General features: G+C 42.2%; 1 protein-coding gene across 1 annotated transcript in view; it reads right to left on the reverse strand.

Annotated features, from left to right (window-relative positions):
• Nucleotides 1-925: 925 nt before the first annotated feature.
• Nucleotides 926-20,497, reverse strand: part of ADCY10 (adenylate cyclase 10) — an 81,435-nt gene continuing 61,863 nt past the window's right edge. The window contains exons 25-32 of the mRNA XM_005896960.2: nucleotides 16,569-16,725; nucleotides 13,242-13,446; nucleotides 13,067-13,163; nucleotides 12,413-12,528; nucleotides 11,409-11,526; nucleotides 8,678-8,873; nucleotides 2,101-2,289; nucleotides 926-1,376 (exon numbers count right to left, since the gene is read on the reverse strand). Coding sequence (XP_005897022.1) covers nucleotides 1,215-1,376; nucleotides 2,101-2,289; nucleotides 8,678-8,873; nucleotides 11,409-11,526; nucleotides 12,413-12,528; nucleotides 13,067-13,163; nucleotides 13,242-13,446; nucleotides 16,569-16,725 — 1,240 coding nt within the window. The 3' untranslated portion in view covers nucleotides 926-1,214. The remainder of the gene's footprint in view (nucleotides 1,377-2,100; nucleotides 2,290-8,677; nucleotides 8,874-11,408; nucleotides 11,527-12,412; nucleotides 12,529-13,066; nucleotides 13,164-13,241; nucleotides 13,447-16,568; nucleotides 16,726-20,497) is intronic.

Here is a 20,497-nt window from a genome sequence, read left to right on the forward strand (position 1 = left end):
CTGTCTTACTTGATACTCATACTCATGTACTGAAATAGAGAGGTTAGGTGATGAGTCCCAGGAATAAAGTATGCTTAAAGCAAAGCTTATGTTGGAACCCAATGCTCTGACCTCCCAGGCTATTGTCCTTTTCACCAGGCCAGAACCCAGCCTCTGTGGCTAAACTCCTAGTACCAACTGGTATTATCCAACCTCCTTAAGTGGTTATAATTCAGTTATATCACCAGGAGGAAAAACACGGCTTTGCCTCTTGCTAAAGGACAATGAAACGTTAGCCTGTTAAAAGAAGGCTCAGAGGGCACACTGCCTTTGGAAATCCCTATGAGAATTTGAGGTGTCCATTAAAGTCAGACATGAAAAACCTCCTTCCAGGATCGAAAGGTGAAGAGAGTCAACAAATCTCCTCGGGCACCTACTTGCGGAGGCCACCTGGATTTGTGAAATGAACCAACAGGAGGGAACTGCAGCAGCACAGAGAGAGGCTGAATCTCCATGTGTTCCCGCACACCATCGGAGCACAGGGTGCCTATGGCAATCGATTTGTGTGCAAAAGAGAGACAGTGACCACAGACGGCTTCTCCAACATCTGGGAAGTGAAGTTAAATGCTATTACTTTGCTAAATATAGAAATATGTAAACTCTAAGCACATAAAGACATCCACCTCAAAATTGCTAGTATTTCAATTTTGAAAAATGTATTTCCACAGATCCTTGATGCATGCAGTCAGAGGGGCTTTGGAGGCTGCAGTCAGGCACAACAAAGATGTGTCTTTTCAAATTTTGACCTTACAGACCATGAAGAGAAGTAGCTATTTTTTAATCCTGGGCAACATACAAAAGACATAACACTGGACATTTAAAAATAACCGTTTTTAGTTTAATAGATTACATATAAGCCTATCTGCCACAAAATGTATCATTTTGATACTAAAATTTTTCGATCTGATACAATTCTGCATGGGCTGAAAATAAACAAGATAAGCTAAAACAGCATTAAAGGCAAAGGGAATTTGTGCAAAGCTGGAAGAAAGGAAAGCATGACACTGCCAACCCTTTCTGACCCTCCAGACAGAGGAGAAACCAGAGGTCTGGTTCTGTGTCTGAACAGAAGGAAGTATTCAGGAACCTGGAAGATGCTGCCTATACAGAAAAGTTAATAAGGGATAATCACAAGAGAATGAGTCATTAAAATCTTTGTTCTCTTTCATGAAAGGTTAGAAAGGATTGTCCAGAATATTAACTCTCATCAGGAATTTGTTTTTCTGAATATCCTGTATGTTTACCTTGCCTGATACAACTTTTTCCCATGATGGGAGATTCAAGAGTGTTTGAAGCCATTGGTCTCCTGTTAACTCAGAGTTTGAGTACCACCATTCCTGAGAGGAGAAAAAGAGAACACAGAATTCATTACTGCTTCTCAGCTTGTATGGTCAAGAGTGGTCTAATACAGAAATGGTCAAATGTACCTGAGCTTTTAAAATGAACAATGACTTTTGCTACCCAAACTAGGATAACTCTAACACATAGAGGAGAAAATTCATTTACTTATTCAACAAATACTGAGTATAATAAGGCACTGTGTTGGAGACTAAATGATTTTTGTGTTCCAACTGTTCACATTCTCGAGGAGAGGCAAGACATGCACGTGAATAAAGGTGGTGGCGGTGTTTAGTCTCTGAGTTGTGTGTGACTCTGTGACCCCATGGACTGCTGCCCGCCAGGTTCCTCTGTACATGGGATTTTCTAGCCAAGAATATCAGGGTTGCCATTTCCTCTTATAAGAGATCTTCCTAACCCAGGGATCAAACCCATGTCTCCTGCATTTCCTGGATTGGCAGGCAGATTCTTTACCAATGAGCCAACTGGGAAGCCCCATGAAAAGGTAGAGAAATTGCTAAATTTGAAGGATGGGAGGATCTCATGAGAACTGAAAGGGGAAGAGGAGGTGCAAATACCAAACCTATGGATATGTCATCCCTTTCAGAAAGGCCTCTGATGGCCTTCCACACCCAGTGAAATCCAAAGCAGGTAGTGGGCTTCTTGGGCTCCTTAACATCCCCTGTGAGCGTCTGCCCCAGCTTGCTCTCTGATGCTACATACTTTGCTCATGTTCAGCCAGCACTTCTCCAGCACATTCCCTTGAGTTTCACAGAACTGTAAGGCTGTGTTCAGGAAGAGGTCACAATTCTGCCCCTCTCCCATTAGTATACAGACATAGGCCATCAGATGGTAGAGTCTTGGGTAGAAGACAGGCCCAGTGGTGTTTTGAGCCACCAGATTCTCCAAGTTCTAAAGGAAAAAGCAACATAACAGAATCAGAAAGGGATCCTTGACTGAAAGGATTTTTCCATTTCAGATCATTTGGGATCATTTCAAGGGTATAAGCAATCAAGTTAAAAAGCACATTACTGAAACATACATAGAAAGTAGTGGAGATTAGATGATAAAAGTCAAGTAGAGTGGCCCCAGTGGCTTACCCCAACCGAGAATGTGATATGGGTCTGCTCATTAACCCAAAAGGGCAACCATTCTTAAAAAATGAAACTGAGTCCCTCTGAAACTCAGTTCCCCCGCTGAATTTATGATTAACTTCTTTACCCAAAACTTTATTCTCTTTCTTGTCATGCCCCATTCCCCTCAAGAATTTGACTTGAGGAATATCAAAGAAAGCAGGCGACTGAAACTGAGTGAACTCCACAGGGCCCTCCCATGTACAAAAGCCCTTCTATGTCCCCTGTTTCTTGTTTGTAGAAAAAGGCTTCAGTCTCCTAGCTCTTCCCTGAGTTCCAAAGGGCAAATTCAAGCAGTTACTAATTAGGGAAGTAAGGGAATGTAGGAAAAAACCAATCAAGAAAATATAGTTCAGTGATAAAAACAGTCTGAGCTCTTCCTCAAGGAAAATACATGACAATCTGATACGTATCTTTGAGTTCTTCTGCAGGAACTAAGACCCTCACCCAGCTACAGGATGCTGACTGCATGCTGACTATAAGACATAGACCCCAGACTGGTTAGAACCAGAAGCTTGATGATTAACATTCGTGAAACACCACCCTGTTACCTCACCACCAGCCAGTCAGAATAAAGTCATGTACACTGCAGCCCTCACTCCAAATGTTGCCTTTAAAAACCTTTCCTTGAAAGTCATTGGGGAGTTTGGGTTTTTTGAATATGAGCCACCCATTCTCACTGCTGGGCCTGGCAATAAGTGCTGTACTTTCCTTCACCACTACCTGGTGTCAGTAAATTGACTTTGCTCTGTGCCAGCAAGCAGACCCAAGTTCAGTTCAGTAACAGTAGCGACATTTTCTTTCATTTACCAAAGGAATATAATTTTTAAAATTTTAAAAATTATACCTCAACTGAAAAAAAATGTAAACACTGAAAAGGGGAAAAACAAATAGCACAGAATTAAAAAAAAGATGATAGGGAAAAAAAAGAATCACTCATAACCCTAACAGCTAAAAAAAATTATTTTGACATTTGGATATACACCTTGACATTTGGATATACACCTTGACATTTGGATACACATTTTTATTTCTTTGCTGTGGACAGGGAATGTTGCCCACCATCCCGGTTCTACAAGAATCAAGCCATTAGTCACTGCAGCCACCCACCAATGGTGTGCCTGAGAAAAACAGGAAGTGTCTTGTGCTTTGGACACTGGTCATAGATAGTTAGATGCCTATCTAAGGAATAATTTCAATAAATCCAAATCCTTGCATCTTCTATACATAAAAAAGTGTTAAAAGCATTAACTTGTGATGTTGTTCTTTGTGATTAGCAGTAATCTTTTGATGTTTTTCCCAGGAAAAAACTCCTATATATCCTGCCCCCTTCCTTACTTCCTCAGAGCAGTTACTCAAAAGCTATCTGCGAGGCTGTCCTCCAAGCTACAGATATAATCCTCAGTAAGAACCCTGAGTTGGCTTAAAGCTCAACATTCAGAAAACTAAGATCATGGCATCTGGTCCCGTCACTTCATGGGAAATAGATGGGGAAACAGTGGAAACAGTGTCAGACTTTATTTTGGGGGGCTCCAAAATCACACCAGATGGTGACTGCAGCCATAAAATTAAAAGACGCTTACTCCTTGGAAGGAAAGTTATGACCAACCTAGATAGCACATTGAAAAGCAGAGACATCACTTTGCCAACAAAGGTCCATCTAGTCAAGGCTATGGTTTTTCCAGTGGTCATGTATGGATGTGAGAGTTGGACAGTGAAGAAAGCTGAGTGCTGAAGAATTGATGCTTTTGAACTGTGGTGTTGGAGAAGACTCTTGAGAGTCCCTTGGACTGCAAGGGGATCCAACCAGTCCATCCTAAAGGAGACCAGTCCTGGGTGTTCATTGGAAGGACTGGTGATGAGGCTGAAACTCCAATACTTTGACCACCTCATGCAAAGAGTTGACTCATTGGAAAAGACTGATGCTGGGAGGGATTGGGGGCAGGAGGAGAAGGGGACGACAGAGGATGAGATGGCTGGATGGCATCACCGACTCACACATGAATTTGGGTGAACTCTGGGAGTTGGTGATGGACAGGGAGGCCTGGCATATTGCAATTCATGGGGTCTCAAAGAGTTAGACACGACCGAGCAACTGAACTGAAGAACCCTGAACAAAATCTAACTTGCAACGTCAGTTGGCACTATCTCACACACACACACACACACACACACACACACACACTCATACTCATACTCACCACAACTGGTATCATACTAAACAGCAATTCAAAATATTTTTTTCTCATTTAGCACAACATTGTAAACCTTTTCCAGTGACATGATTCTTTAACATCAGATCTCACAAATCCAAATGCTGACAGTCATGTAAGAAACATAAATAAGAGGTAAGATAAGATAAGAAGCAAGGAAATTATGTCATACTGGAGAGAGTATGACCTAAATGCCGCCCTTCATCAGTTCCAGACAATAGCTGCCCCTTAGAATTGGGGTTTAGAGTCATCAGATACTGCAATTTTTAAAAGAGTCAGAAATTCAGATTTTTTAATGTGAAAATGTCTTAATGTTTAAATATACCATTTCTGACTAATACATATATATTTACATATATATATATATATTTTAAGTTGTGTCCAGTGCTTTTGTGAACCTATGGACTGTAGCCTGCCAGGCTCCTCTTTTCCGTTGGACTTCACTAGCAAGAATGATGGAGTGGGTTGCTATTTCCTCCTGTAGAGATAACCAGCATTTTGAAAGGCATATCACTTCTTTCCCTCTACTTTTTAAATACTATAAATCTGAGATCAACATCTTTATATATATAATTTTTGTTTACCACCTGATTATCTCAGGGTCATTCCTAGGAGGAGAATTAAATGATGTGCATATTTTAAAGATATTGATGCATTTTGCAGAATGCTCTCTAGAAAGTTTATGAGAGTCCTTCAGAGGACTTCTCTGTTATGTTATGTCTGTTATGTTAATGTCTTCTCTGTTGTCTGCCAATTTGACCATCAACAAGACAATGTCTTATTCTTTTATTTCATTTACTTCAATATCACTGAAAGCAGAGGAACCAGGGATCAAATTGCCAACATCCGTTGGATCATAGAAAAAGCAAGGGAATTCCAGAAAAGCATCTACTTCTGCTTCATTGACTAAAGCCTTTGATCATGTGGATCACAACAAACTGGAAAATTCTTCAAGAGATGGGAATACCAGACCACCTTACCTGCCTCCTGAGAAACCTACATGCAGGTCAAGAAGCAACAGGTAGAACTGGACATGGAACAACGAACTGGTTCAAAGAAAGGAGCACATCAAGGCTGTATATTGTCCCTCTGCTTATTTAAGCTATATGCAGAGTACAGCATGTGAAATGCCAGGTTGGATGAATCACAAGCTGGAATCAAGACTGCTGTGAGAAATATCAATAACCTCAGATATGCAGATGATACCACCCTAATGGCAGAAAATAAAGAGGAACTAAAGAGCCTCTTGAGGAATGTGAAAGAGGAGAGTGAAAAAGCTGGCTTAAAACTCAACATTCAAAGAACTAAGATCATGGCATCCAGTCCCATTTGCAGACTTTATTTTCTTGGGCTCCAAAATTACTGGGGACAGAGATTACAGGCTTGAAGTTAAAAGACACTTGCTCCTTGGAAGAAAAGCAATGACAAACCTAGACAGCATATTAAAAAGCAGAGACATCACTTAGCAGTCAAAAGTCTGTATAGTCAAAGCTAGGGTTTTCCAGCAGTCATGTACAGATGGACTTCCCTGGTGGCTCCGTCTACAATGTGGGAGACTCGGGTTCGATCCTTGGGTGGGGAAGATCCCCCTGGAGAAGGAAATGGCAATCCACTCCAGTACTCTTGCCTGGAAAATCCCATGGACAGAGTAGCCTGGTAGGCTACAGTCCATGGGGTCACACAGAGTCGGACACGACTGAGTGACTTCACGTTCACGTTCACGTTCATGTACAGATGTGAGAGTTGGACCGTAAAGAAGGCTGAGTACTAAAGAACTGCTACTTTCAAACTGTGCTGTTGGAGAAGACTCTTGGGAGTCCTTTGGACTGCAAGGAGATCCGACCAATCAATCCTAAAGGAAATCAACCCTGAATGTTCATTGGAAGGGTTGATGCTGAAGCTGAAGCTTTACTTTGGCCACCTAATGGGAATAGCTTACCCATTGGGAAAAGACCCTGATGCTGGGAAAGACTAAAAGCAGGAGGGGAAGGGGATGACAGAGAATGAGACGGTTGGATGGCATCACCGATTCAGTGGACATGAGTTTGAGCAAAGTGCAGGAGATGATGAAGGACAGGGAGGCCTGGCGTGATGCAGTCCACGGGGTCACAGAGTCAGACACGCCTGAATAACAACAACAACAAACTTCAATATCATAGAAATGGATCGAAATGTAGATTTTTTCCTGACTAAACTGTTACACGTTTTCGTCCATCAATTCTTTGTTCAAGAAATTAAGCATCTACTGTATGTAATCAACCCTATGGGACATTCCCAGAACAAACCATTCACACCACATCCTCTGCCTTCCACTTGTTTGTAGAAAAGCTATATAGTCTATCTCCCAGGCCTCCAGTGAGTCACAGAAGACTGGCTCCAGAATTAATGGCTGAAAGTATATGACTGTGTAGTGACAAGAATAGCAGTTAGGCCAGGAGAATTGACAATAGTTTAAACAGTACCTCAGCCATATGGCAGCCACAGACTCTTTAGTTCCTCCCTGAAGTGACTAGATAACTGTACCTGTTATACATTTCCTGAGTTGTTTTATAGATGCTAAAACTCCCACCAGATGGAAGAAGTTAACTACTTAATGACCACAAGATGTAGCCCCCAGACCTCCTGGAGCCTGAGGATTGATCATGGTAACCTCTGGGACACTGCTCTGTTTCCTCACCATCAACCAATCAGAACTGTGCATGAGCTAATCACGTACCCTGTGACTTTTCTCCTTCTTGCCTTTAAAAATGCTTCCTTGAAACCTATTGGGGAGTTCAGGTTTTTTGAGTATTAGCTGCCCTGGACCCCTCATCTGGCACCTTACAATAAAGGCTGCACTTTTCCTCATCACAACCCAGTATCACTAGATCAGCTTTACTGTACTTGAGAGAATGAACCCAAGTTTGGTTCAGTAACACATGTAAAAGGTATTGCTCTATGTTTAGCGGGAAATACCAAGTTTGATTTTGTGTTCTTTTGGGCTCTTTTGGGCTTCTTTCTACTCGGAGAAGGCAATGGCAAGCCACTCCAGTACTCTTGCCTAGAAAATCCCATGGATGGAGGAGCCTGGTAGGCTGCAGTCCATGGGGTCGCTACGAGTTGGACGCGACTGAGCGACTTCACTTTTACTTTTCCCTTTCACACAATGGAGAGGGCAATGGCAACCCGCTCCAGTGTTCTTGTCTGGAGAATCCCAAGGATGGCAGAGCCTGGTGGGCTGCCGTCTGTGGGGTCACACAGGGTCGGACACGACTGAGGGGACTTAGCAGCAGCATTCTTTCTACTCCCCACCTCTACAACTCCCTCCCAATCCTGGGCTTCCCACCTCCATCACCTTGAAATCACAAACTCCTAAAGTACAAAGAGAATGCTTTACTCATTTTTGCTGCAATCCCAATAGCAACTATTGTGTTTTTAGCCTGTTCTGTCTTTGGGACGAGATTCCCAGGTGACTCAGTGGTAAAGAATCTGCCTGCCAACGCAGGAGATGCAGGAGACGAGGGTTTGATCCCTCGGTCAGGAAGATCTCCTGGAGGAGGGCGTGGCAACCCACTCCAGTATTTTTGCCTGGAGAAGCCCATGGACAGAGGAACCTGTCAGACAACAGCCCATAGGGTCGCAAAGCGTCAGATATGACTGATGTGACTGAACATGAGCAGGAGCATGATTCATAAATATACCGTATTTAGTAGTAAGTTTTAAAAAATGGAAATGCATGCACATACATAGAAGAAAATTTGGAAAGTGATTTCTCAATATGCATAAAGTGGTTATCTCTGGGTAGTAAGGTAAGTAAGGCAATTCATATTCTAATTATGGGGATAGAATTACCTTCAAAAACTTACCCTACAAACAGGTAGAACTTCTACAATCAGAGAAAATAATTATCACAGAAGGTAGAGAAAAAGCCACTTATGGTATGAAGTACCCTGGAAACCAAAGAAGAGGCCTTACCTTGAGTAGGTCAACTCCAGCGTCTTGAGCATTCTCTGATTGTTCTTCAATTTGCTTTTGAAGGTAGAGAACTTGTCCTTCCATATACCTACTGATGCTTATGCAGTAAAGAGCTGTTGGGGTTCTTCTTGACACAAGATTTTTGGCTCTATTGGAAAATACATGAAAGCTGTTCCATTCCTGCAGTCTGGCATACCTATATTACCACAGAAGAATAAGAAAAATCCGCATCACCCTTAGAATGGGCTGGTTTTCTGAAATGAGTCTCTCTAGAGGTGTAGCTACGAGAATGTGGGTCTCTGGAAGCCTGCCACTGGCCTATTCAGGGGAAATTATCTGATATGAAGCAGGGACAGAATAGAACTTTTTTGATGATTTGAAATTAATAGAATTGGGGGGAATACTTGGATAATATTAGGTACCATTTAACTCTCTGACTCTAAAAAATGAGGGAACTCCCTGGTGGTCCAGTGGTTAGGACTCTGTGCTTCCACTGCTGAGGGCCCCAATTCAATCCCTGGTCAGGGAACTAAGATCCTGCCAGCTGTGCAATGTGGCCAAGGGAAAAAAATTTCAAAAAGTGAAACAGAGCAAAGAGAGAGATTCTAAAGAGAGAGAGCCTAGGCTAACACTACTCAAAGTGTGGACCATAGAAAGGAATCGTCAGCATCACCCGAGTGCTTCTTAGACATGCAAGCTCTCTGGTCCAATCTAGATCTGCTGAATCAGACACGCTGGGGATGGGACCAGAAATCTGAGTTAATGGACTCTCCAGATGATTCTTATGCCCATAAAGTGGGAGCAGTATTGTCTTAAGCTACAGTTGTTGCAAGAACTCCTCAGGGAAGATAGAGTAGAATAAGAAATTAAGGTGATTTTTGAATTTTAGATTCCTTGAACTTTAACTCACATGTGCAAATTAATTTGACTTTGGACTTCTATTACTTTAGACTTTAGCTAGCAAAGTGTAAATTAAATTAAATTTTAAATCCAAATTTTTGGATTTTAATTTCTCCCAATGAGTTTTATAATAAAAGGAGATTTCTATTTGAATATGAAACTGCTCTAGTCTGTGGCACTTTATATAGGAATGTCTTTGCATTGTCATTTAACATCATAAAATCTCTAAATATTGGACTACATGACTGCATATATAATTTGAGATGGGAAGTGTGTGTGAAAGTCGCTTAGTCATGTCTGACTCTTTACAAACCCATGGACTGTAGCCTGCCAGGATCCTGTCCATGGAATTCTCCAGGCTAGACTACTGGAGTGGATAGTCTGTCCCTTCTCCAGGGGATTTTCCCAATGGGGATTGAACCCAGGTCTCCTGCATTGCAGGCAGATTCTTTACCTGCTGAGCCACAAGGGAAACCCAAGAGTACTGGAGTGGGTAACCTATCCCTTCTCCAGCAGATCTTCCCAAACCAGGAATTGAACTCGGGTCTCCTGCATTGCAGGCAGATTCTTTACCAACTGACCTATGAGGGAAGCCCACATGACTGCTTATATAATTTGAGATGGGAAGTGGAATAGGGAATAACTTTTAAGTCTTGGGGATGGCTGTGGCAGTAATTTAGTTAATGTTCTGGAGCCTTACTATTAATCTACTTCCTTGAAGCTAAGGTCATAGTTGCAGCCCTACTGAGTTTAAAATGTATGGGTTAAAAGATGAAGCTTTAGCCGGTTAATGGCTTAATGGGTTAATGGGGTAGGAGGCCTGCTTATTCCACCCTCCTGAAGCATCCTTCCATGTGAGGGAGCACGACTGGTGCAAAACTCTCCATTTCTTTCCCTGCCTCACTCACACCTCCAGTGGTAAGGAGTGACTTAGCTGGCTGGTGACTTTGGGACAGGAATTAGGCAGGTGTAGCTCTCTTTCTGGAGAAGGCAATGGCACCCCACTCCAGTACTCTTGCCTGGAAAACCCCATGGACGGAGGAGCCTGGTAGGCTGCAGTCCATGGGGTCACTAGGAGTCGGACACGACTGAGCGACTTCACTTTGACTTTTCACTTTCATGCATTGGAGGAGGAAATGGCAACCCACTCCAGTGTTCTTGCCTGGAGAATCCCATGGACAGAGGAGCCTGGTGGGCTGCTGTCTATGGGGTCGTACAGAGTCGGACACGACTGAAGCGAGTTAGCAGCAGCAGCAGCAGCAGCTCTCTTTCATCTTGAGACCCAGTGAGAGCCTGGTGCCCACACAGGTAGCATGGTACTACCTGCCTTAATGAGGTGGAGAAGGGGCAGAGTTTTCTAGAACTTCTTACTGCTGATAGGGAAGTCTAATCCTGAGGTTCAATATCAAGAAGCTCACCTCTCTGCAGACATAAGCCATGTCCTCCAACATGGACTCTATCAACAGTGATTACGATTCCATCTTGGGGGTGGGGAGGGGGTGAGTGTGCTATATATTAGTCTCCCTCAAATCCCAACACTTCTCAGAAGCAAGTACTCTTTTCTTATAGATCTCTGTATTAACACAACATGCTTTGTATGAGATAAGTGTTTGTTTCACTGAATACAATTTAAGTAGTATCACTGTTCTGGCCTTGGTTGAGGGGGATGAACTAGGTAATCCCCAAGGTGCCTTTCTGAGTAAATCTGCTCTGTCACCTTCAATCTGTGTTAAAAATTACTTTCCCTTTCTTTTTAGCAAATCTCATAGAAGTCTTCCAGGATCCAACATTTTCAAATTTGGCAATTTAGTGTTATGCAACACAGTGTTACCAGATAGCGATACACGAGTAAAGTCCCAGGAGCATTCCACTTTGGAATTTGAGGAGTCTGTTGTCTTCATTTTGGTGTATGAATTGCAAACACTCTTCAAAGGGTCTATAAACAAAGCCTTAAATAAAAGAGAAACAGGAGAGCTTGGCTGGTAGATTGAGAGTGGAGGGGTATCATCATCTTTCTGGCCTAGTAACTCCCAGAATAGTTCCCACTGTGAGGAGAGGTCTCAATCTCTGATTCCTTCATGAGTCCAAAGGGCCCCGTAGATTGCAACAACCAGGTGGCCGCACTACCCTGCGTTTGCTGAGTTTCTGCTTTTGTGGAAGTTTATGCATATCACTTACAAGTACAGAGTGTCAACCAGGCAGAAGTGGGAGTTAAACCAACCTCCCTGCTTGCATCTAAGGAATCAGCCTCAGTGCAGCCTGGGACTTCTCAATCTTCCCATCCACATTTCCCCTGCTGGCAGCAATAGCTGCATCCCCTTTTGAAAATACAGGTGGGAAAAAGAATGCCCAGGTTGCCAGCTCTGGTTTAATATGCACACTGCCTGCCTGGTATAACCTGAAGATTATCAGAGAAGAACTAGTTTTCCAAATCACCAACAGCTACCAGTGAATGAAACCCTTAGCATTAGCAGCCCTGTCCTTCACTTTAAAGCATGAAATCGCTAAGTATATCCTGTTAAAAATTAAATATGCTAGTGGAAGGTACATAGTAAGACACCATCGGTCACGATCACTATCACTGCATGATGAATGATCTGACACATTAACTGGCAGCTTAAATTCTAAACTTTCTTTCTTCTTGGTCCTTTATAATCCTTGCACTTTCTAGATGGCTCCTTAGCTCATAACACCAGGTTCTCCCCTTCCCTTTCCTGTATGTCTTTCCAGCCAGAAACCCACAGGTCTCAATACTCCTGCCCTGACCGCTGCCACACCACACCAACATGAGTCCCCTGGATCCCCAGTTCTCATAAATTCCAAGGTCATGCTCACCAGAATAAAGCATGATATCCAAGCAAATAAAATAGAAAAACGCCCTGCTGAAGATGTGGTCTTCTGCTACAGAAAGATCCCACAGCCACCCCAGAACCTGGATCAGCTGCTTGTACCTATGGAAAAAAAAGGTGGTAGGATTAAAAAATGGTGGGGGGAGAGAAGGAAGTTCAGTTCTGGTCTCAGTCCTGCCCAGTAATGCAGAACCAAATACAATCCTGAAACAGACTTCAAACCTACTCCTAAATCTCAAATTGACTCTGTTCAATTGTTCTTTCATAGACCTCTCTATGAGGGTGGCCAGAGTCAGACCAACTTGTCCTGGGCCTCTGGTCTTGGCTATTCTCTGGGCATTTGCCTCTCCTATGAGAGTGTTCCCTTTCTGCCCCCTGGCAGTGCTGGAGGCCTGATCCCCACACACTGGGGTGACTGTCTAGCCCAGTCACTGGCCAGAACAACCAGAGTAGACATGGTGCCTGGGAACGAATTCTGTGAGAGAGCAGTGACATCCAAAGGGTGGTGATCATTGGTTACACCAGCTTTTGGTAAACCCTACTCCCTTCCCCATCCTATGGCCAGGGTTAAGTAAATCCAGAACATTCCATAAGTATATCTTTCTTCCTCTCATTTTGGAAAGTTCCTTGAGATAAATACCTGTTTTTCAAGAAGAGGGATTTACAAAGCCAGCAGAGGACCAGATAGTGTTTATTGGGATTCCGAAGCAATGACCACATCTTGTGGGCTCGAGAACCTGGGAACAAAACAATTCCAGTATAGTTCTGGTTATTACCTGTATTTGCATGCCCTTTCTTGACCAGCCAGCCCTTACCTAAGTCAATGGCCAAGTCCAACTGACCCATTAGGAGTTTGATGTAACCAAGCCTATCGGCCACATAGGTCATGATTTCAACGCCCTCGCGTTTCAGGGGGAGGTTGAAGATCTGCTTCATGGCCATGACCTCGTATTTGAACCACACGTCCTGGTAGCCAGCTAGATGTTGGTACAGCGAATAGTCCAGGTAGGCCTTAATGATCTGAAATGGCAGCAGTGGAGGAAAGGAGGAGAGATGGGGCAAGACTTAGATGGAACCCAAAGCAGAAAGACCAGGATATCACCCAATATCTGCCAGTAAACATGGATTCATTGAGTTTTGGAATGGAGCTGGACATTTGACCAAACCATGGGCTTAGATACAGAAATTAAGCTGAGTTCCTGCAGTTTAATGCATGAGTTCATGCATTAAACATGAACTATATAAGACAAGCTCAATGGCCCCTTTTGCCCATAGAGAGTCCTTGACAAAATACAAGAACTTGAATTTTTGTGAAAAATAAATGCCATCGCTTATATATGTGGATATAGGACTGCATACCAGAAGGCCTGGAAGGATTTATTCCAAATTGTAAAAAGCAGTTTACCTATTTGTTGCAGTTGGAGGAAAGATTTGAAGAACTTTTTATTTTATGCATTTCTGTGATGTTTAATTTAGTGTTATAACAAGCATGTATTACTTTCGTTATTTAATAAAGAAAGGTTGATTTGGTTTTGTTTGCTTTCAAAAAAAAAGTAAGGATTAGTTCTGAACTTAATTGGAAGATGTATGAGAAGTTTGTTACTCTTTAAACAGCTCTTTAAAAATGATAAAGTTACTCCAAGATAGAAATGTTTAGAGAAGGCTGAAGAGAGTCCCTTCTACAGACACAGTTTACTACTAAAAAGAAAAACACCCAAACTCCCACAAAGCTCCGAATACATATAAACTATTTTGAAAAATACAAAGAGAAGAAAGACAGAACCTCACATGGTAGAATGGTCTGGAGGCATTTAGGGAATTCCTTTATTCCTCGTTTAGAACGAGTTTCAAGATAATGCAGCCAGTAGGGAGGAAACGGGGAGGGGAGGTGAGAGAAAGAGAATTGCTGGGCAAATGAAAAATCAAATCTGTAATAAAGCTTAGTTCTTCTCCGATTTGGACCAAGAGAATTGAGGCCAACTGCTTCACTTTATGAGGAAAATATAAAGCTACAGGTTATGTGATTTGCTAGTAGTCACACTACAGATACATTGTAGAGTCCTAGAAACTTCTCTCTCGGTCTTTTCTTAAATAATTATTTTCTTGTATTGTTTACTACTATTTTTTGTCTTTATGAACATTTGGTTGCTGTGTGCGCACTTTCTCTAGCTGTGGTGAGCAGGGGCTATTCCACGTTGCAGTGTACTGGCTTCTGTTGCCGGGGCGTCTCTTGTGGAGTCCAAGCTCTAGGAACATCGGCTCCAGTAGCTGTGGCCCGTGGGCTTTAAGTGGCTCTGCTCCATGTGGACTCTTCCCAGACCAGGGATTGAACACATGGCCCCTGCGATGGCAGGCAGATTCTTAACCACTGGACCACTGGGGAAGCCCTGGAAACTACTCTCCTGGTACCCGTTCTGTTTCTCACTGTTATCCTACACAGAGCACCTCATCTGCTTTGAACACCCAGGGGAGATTTTCCCTCCTCTTCTGGCCTCGGTCACAGCCATGTTGTTAACAAGCATCTTTTGATTCACTTTCCAATTTTGACTTTTCCCTTTTATGACTTCCCTGCCCCTTACTCCACCACACTTTTAGGAGATAGCCCCAAGGATGAAGGAGAAGTAAAACATTTCATTCAAAAAAAATATTTGTTGAGTACCTACTACATGGCAGACACCATTCTAGGAACTCAGGGTGTGAAGAGATCAAAGCGAATCGCATAACATCAAGAGATTTGGGTCAGGAAAAATAGTGAAAGAATTTGAAATGGGCCAAAATAAAACAAAACAAAATCAAAATGTGTCCTGTCCAGCTTACTTACCAAGGTAATCTCTGCTTTTCACTGTCATTGGGCTACTTTACAATTCTGTATACTATAGAAAACTGGTAGTGATGTAAATGATTCTTTTCCATAGAAATATAAATGTTTGGTGGAATATAAGTGATTTTATTCCTGCTCTGTGGCTTGACTAGTTTTGCATACATTCTTAAATTAAATTCTCCTGGGAACCAGTTGTAACGTCTTACTAGTTCTCTCACTAATTTTAATGAGCTCAATAAAATCTTTGATGTGTGCTCTTTTACATTTTTTTGTTTTGGCCATTTTGTGCAGCTTATGGGATTTTAGTTCCTTGACCAAGGATTGAGCTGAGGCAGTGAGAGGTGCGAGCACAGAGTCCTAACCTTTGGACGAATGATTTTATCTTTTTAAAAAGAATTATCCTTTTACATTTTCTTTTTCACCTTCATCCTCTTATGTGTACCATGTGGAGTTTTCCAGGAGAGAATCAGGTGACATTACAATGAAGTGAAGATAGAAGCAGATTGAGATTTTAGCCTGTCCTCTGTGAAATCAGACATTAAGGTATTTGCAAAAATGTAATACATGCCATTCTCACTAAATTTTTTGTTTGGGGAAATAGCATTTTTTTCCAATGAAAATGCTCATTATATTCATGTGTCATTGGTTTATTTTCTTTAAATTTTTTTTTTTTAAGTAGGATTCCGGTTCCTTGACCAGGGATGGTACCTGTGCCTCCTGCAGTGGAAGCATGGAGTCTTAACCACTGGACTGCCAGGGAAGTCCCCCCAAAATATTTTTAAAGTACCTCAGTTTTTGTTTCACATATAGCAATATCAGTAGATACAACCTATATAAATGTATGAACCCATATAAAAGTACATAAACCCATAGAAATATACAAACCCACATAAAAAGCTATTGCATGCATGCTCAGTCACTTCCGACTCTTTATGACCCTGTGGACTGCAGTCCACCAGGCTCCTCTGTCCATGGGATTCTCTAGGCAAGAATACTGGGGTGGGTTACCATGCCCTTCTCCAGGGGATGTTTCCGACCCAGGGATAAACCTATGTCTCCTGCATCTCCTGCATTGCAGGCGTATTCTTTAACCACTGAGCCACCTGGGAAGCCCATAAAAAGCTATTTGAGGTCCTCAATTATTAAAAGTATAAGGGGATTCTGGGATCAAAATGTTTGACAACTGTGGGCCTCGGCAGAACAATTCAGCCTGGAAGGCTTTTATTATACCTTCATTATTTTGAATTTTGATTGGATTTCATCCGGCTTTTCTCTCCAAGTGAGATTCAGATATATAAAAAGCAGCTATAAAAATACCTACCTGGAAATCATCTTGAGTTTCCAGTGCAGTATTCACTTGCATCAGAGCTGCCAGGTGACAATAATACTTGTAGTGGAAAAAAAAATTTAAGCTATAGATTTGCCACAGCAAGGAGAAACAAGTGGTTTGCTGGTAAAGCTGTGCCAGCCTCTTCTTCCTATTAAAGGATACACACGGGACAAAAGAAAAAGGTATCATCACCAACATACTTGAGGGAAGCACAGGTGCAGAGTCCTCAGTACCAGCGTGGGGGTCTGAATAGACTTGAGTTTGAGGCCTGTTTCCCTTACTTAAACTTAAAATTAAACTTAAAATTAAGTTTACATGTTGTGTCCGACTCTTTGCGACCCCATGGACATTCTCCAGGCCCAAACACTGGAATGAGTAGTCTTTCCCTTCTCTAGGGGATCTTCGCAACCCAGGGATGGAACCCAGGTCTCCCTCATTGCAGGCAAATTCTTTACAAGCTGAGCCACCAGGGAAGCCTAAGAATACTGGAATGCGTAGCCTATCCCTTCTCCAGTGGATCTTCCCAACCCAGGAATCAGACCGGGGTCTCCTCCATTGCCAGCAGATTCTTTACCAACTGAGCTATCAGGGAAGCCCTACATGTAAATTAACATGCACATTAATTTTTTTTCAGTTTCAGCAAGCAATATTTTTTATTGATGTACAGTTGATTTACAAATGTTGTGTTAATATCTGCTGTATAGCACTGATTCAATCACACACACACATATATACATTATTTTTTAAAATATTCTTTTCCATTGTGATATATCACAGAATATTGAATATAGTTCCTTGTGCTATACGGTAGGACCTTGTTGTACATGCATATTAGTTTTTATGAAGCCCATTTTCTCCACTGCACAATGGAAACCATAATGCTTTGTGATGATTAATTAAGATAATTTATTTATATGTAAGAGCACAGATGTAAATCATTTTATTTACATCTATAAATTTATTTATAATTTAGTTATATATAAGACCTGGCCCCTGTCAGGTCACTGCCATTTAAGTGAAATTATTTAAAAAGCACATTTATATAATTTTATCTCATTTGTGTCTGAGGATGACTCCATAATAAAGGAAGGAATAATTAACCCCATTTTACATAAGCAGAGAGTGAGACTCAGGTTAAGTAATTAAGTAAAAGTAACAGAGCTAGAATGTAACAGTGCCAGGACTGCAGCTCCACCTCCAGCCTAGCCAGTCCAGTGTGTCATTTCCTATACACACTGCTGTCAGGACCTAGGTCTTAGCTCAACAAATGAAATGAGTACTTTACACAAATCCATTCTGCTGTGGTCTGAATTCATCCCCCCAAGTTTGAATTCTAACTCCTAAAAAGTAACAGGATTAGTAGCGGGGCCTTTAGGACACGATTAAGTTATGATTCTCGGAACCCTCTTGAATGGGATTAGAGCTCTTATAAAAGTTCCTGGCGCCTTTCCACCAAGTGTGGATATGACAAGAAGTCTTAAGAGGGCCTGGCCTCACTGTACTGCCACTAGGGCCTCAGACTCCCGGCCTCCACAACTGTGAGCAATAGTCTGCTGTTAATAAGCTACCCAGCCCGTGGCACTTTGTCATAGCAGTCCAGAGGGACTAAGACACATTCTGACTATGGGGTGGAAATGCTGCAGGAGATGGTGAACTTCCTGTGCTGGAATTATTCAAGGAAAGGATGACTGACCACCTACCGAGAATGTTTGGGGACTCAGTCTCAGCCTCCGCAAATCATTTAATTGATAATGTAGCCCCCGATCTTTTCTGTTTGTGATAAAAATGGGACCCTAAACTGGCTACAATATTAGTAATTTAACAAAGCCAAGAAAACAAAATATAATTATAAATAACTATCAAAAAAGAGATCTTAAGTAAAGTTGAGAAGGAATAAAGATATCCTAGAGAAAAAAAAAAAAAAAAAAGAATATTTATTTGGCTGTACATGGTCTTAGTTTAGCTGCAGCATGTGGGATCTAGTTCCGTGACCAGGGATCAAACCCAGGCCCCCCTGCACTGGGATACAGGGTCTTAGACCCTGGGCCAGCAGGGAAGTCCCTATCCTAGAGATTCGTAATGAAGAACTCCAGGTACTCTCAGTTCAGTAACACTGACGACATTCATTCTGTTGTGGAAATTATTTTTTAAAGGTTCTAAGGAAACATGGAGAATGTAAAAATCCCTTATAACAGGGATGAAGCTATGGAAACTCTGACATTAAAGGTATTTCTTTGTGTCCTTATTTTTGAGATGAGAACCTTTTGACTGGAGAGCATTTTAAGCTCTGTACTTTCTTCCTGATCATCAATTTTTCACCTTCTCCTCTTGTGCTGCTGCTGCTACTGCTAAGTCACTTTAGTCATGTCCGACTCTGTGCAACCCCATAGACGGCAGCCCACCAGGCTCCCCCGTCCCTGGGATTCTCCAGGCAAGAACACTGGAGTGGGTTGTCATTTCTTTCTCCAATGCATGAAAGTGAAAAATGAAAGTGAAGTCGTTCAGTCTGTCCGACCCTCAGCGACCCCATGGACTGCAGCCTTCCATGCTCCTCCATCCATGGGATTTTCCAGGCAAGAGTACTGGAGTGGGGTGCCATTGCCTTCTCCACTCCTCTTGTGCAGGAACTTCTTATTCCTTTTACAAAATGGGGCTGTATATTAGGCTTATTGGATTTAGGGAATGAAAATATAGAATGCTGAGTTAAATCTGAATTTCAAAATAATTCTTTTAAAATGCCTATGCCTTAAGTATCTTGTGTGATATAATGTATACTAAACAAAAAAATCATTCATTATTGATCTGAACTTCAAATTTAACTAGGCATCCTTTATTTCATCTGACAACTCTCTGTGACCCAAACTTCAATTCTCTCTTATCTCTCAGAGAGATCTCTACTGAGCCTCTCCCTGCCCCTCTCTCCCCTGGCATCCTCTGAGGCAGCAGGCTTTAGATTCTCAGGAGCCCGATTCCAACCTGCAAAGGGGCTCAGCTCCACCTCATTTCCAACCCTGTCCCCCTCCACCCTACCCCAGTCAAGAGAACACTTTCAGGAAACTGGGGAAGGCAGTTTTTGGTGAGGTTGCAAAAGGATTTCAGCCATTTGCTCATAGACATAGGTATTTGTATCTCAGGCAGAACCTGCTGTGCTGCAGTCCATGGGGTCGCTAGGAGTCAGACACGACTGAGCGACTTCACTTTCATTTTTCACTTTCATGCACTGGAGAAGGAAATGGCAACCTACTCCAGTGTTCTTGCCTGGAGAATCCCAGGGACAGAGGAGCCTGGTGGGCTGCCATCTATGGGGGTCGAACAGAGTCAGACATGACTGATGCGACTTGGCAGCAGCAGCAGCAGCAGCAGAACCTGTAGGAATATTGCTACCGGCCTCTCCCGGGGTGGAACAGATCATCTGTCAGTTCTCCAGATCCCCAACTAGGTGACACCTCTTTTGGTCTTTTCCTAGGTAGGTAGAATATATTATAAAAAGTTTGATGTGGAAAATTTTAAACATACACAATAAAACAGAAAAATATGAGGTACATATACCCAGCATTCAGCTCCAACAACTATCAACATTATCATTGCATCTGTTATTTTACTCACTGTATCCCTCCTCTACACCACCTCATTATTCTTTGTAGTTCTTTTATAGATAAAATTTACATGTTGAAATGTACAGATCTTAATGGTATAATCTTGATCGATAGCTACCCTCTGTAACCCACAGATTTTCTATCAGTGGAGATACAAAAATGGATGGGCCATTTTGAATTTTAGCAGATGTCTTCAGGACCTGCCATTTTTCTCTGGGGCAGGGACAATACCCAGGGTTTTAGCACTGAATTGGAAGATGACTTTGACCGAGGCTCTAGGAACAGGTGGTACAGATTCCCATTGAAACATGGATGGTCAAGGGG

This window comes from Bos mutus, chromosome 3, assembly GCF_027580195.1.
Source record: "Bos mutus isolate GX-2022 chromosome 3, NWIPB_WYAK_1.1, whole genome shotgun sequence".
Lineage (NCBI taxonomy): Eukaryota > Metazoa > Chordata > Mammalia > Artiodactyla > Bovidae > Bos > Bos mutus.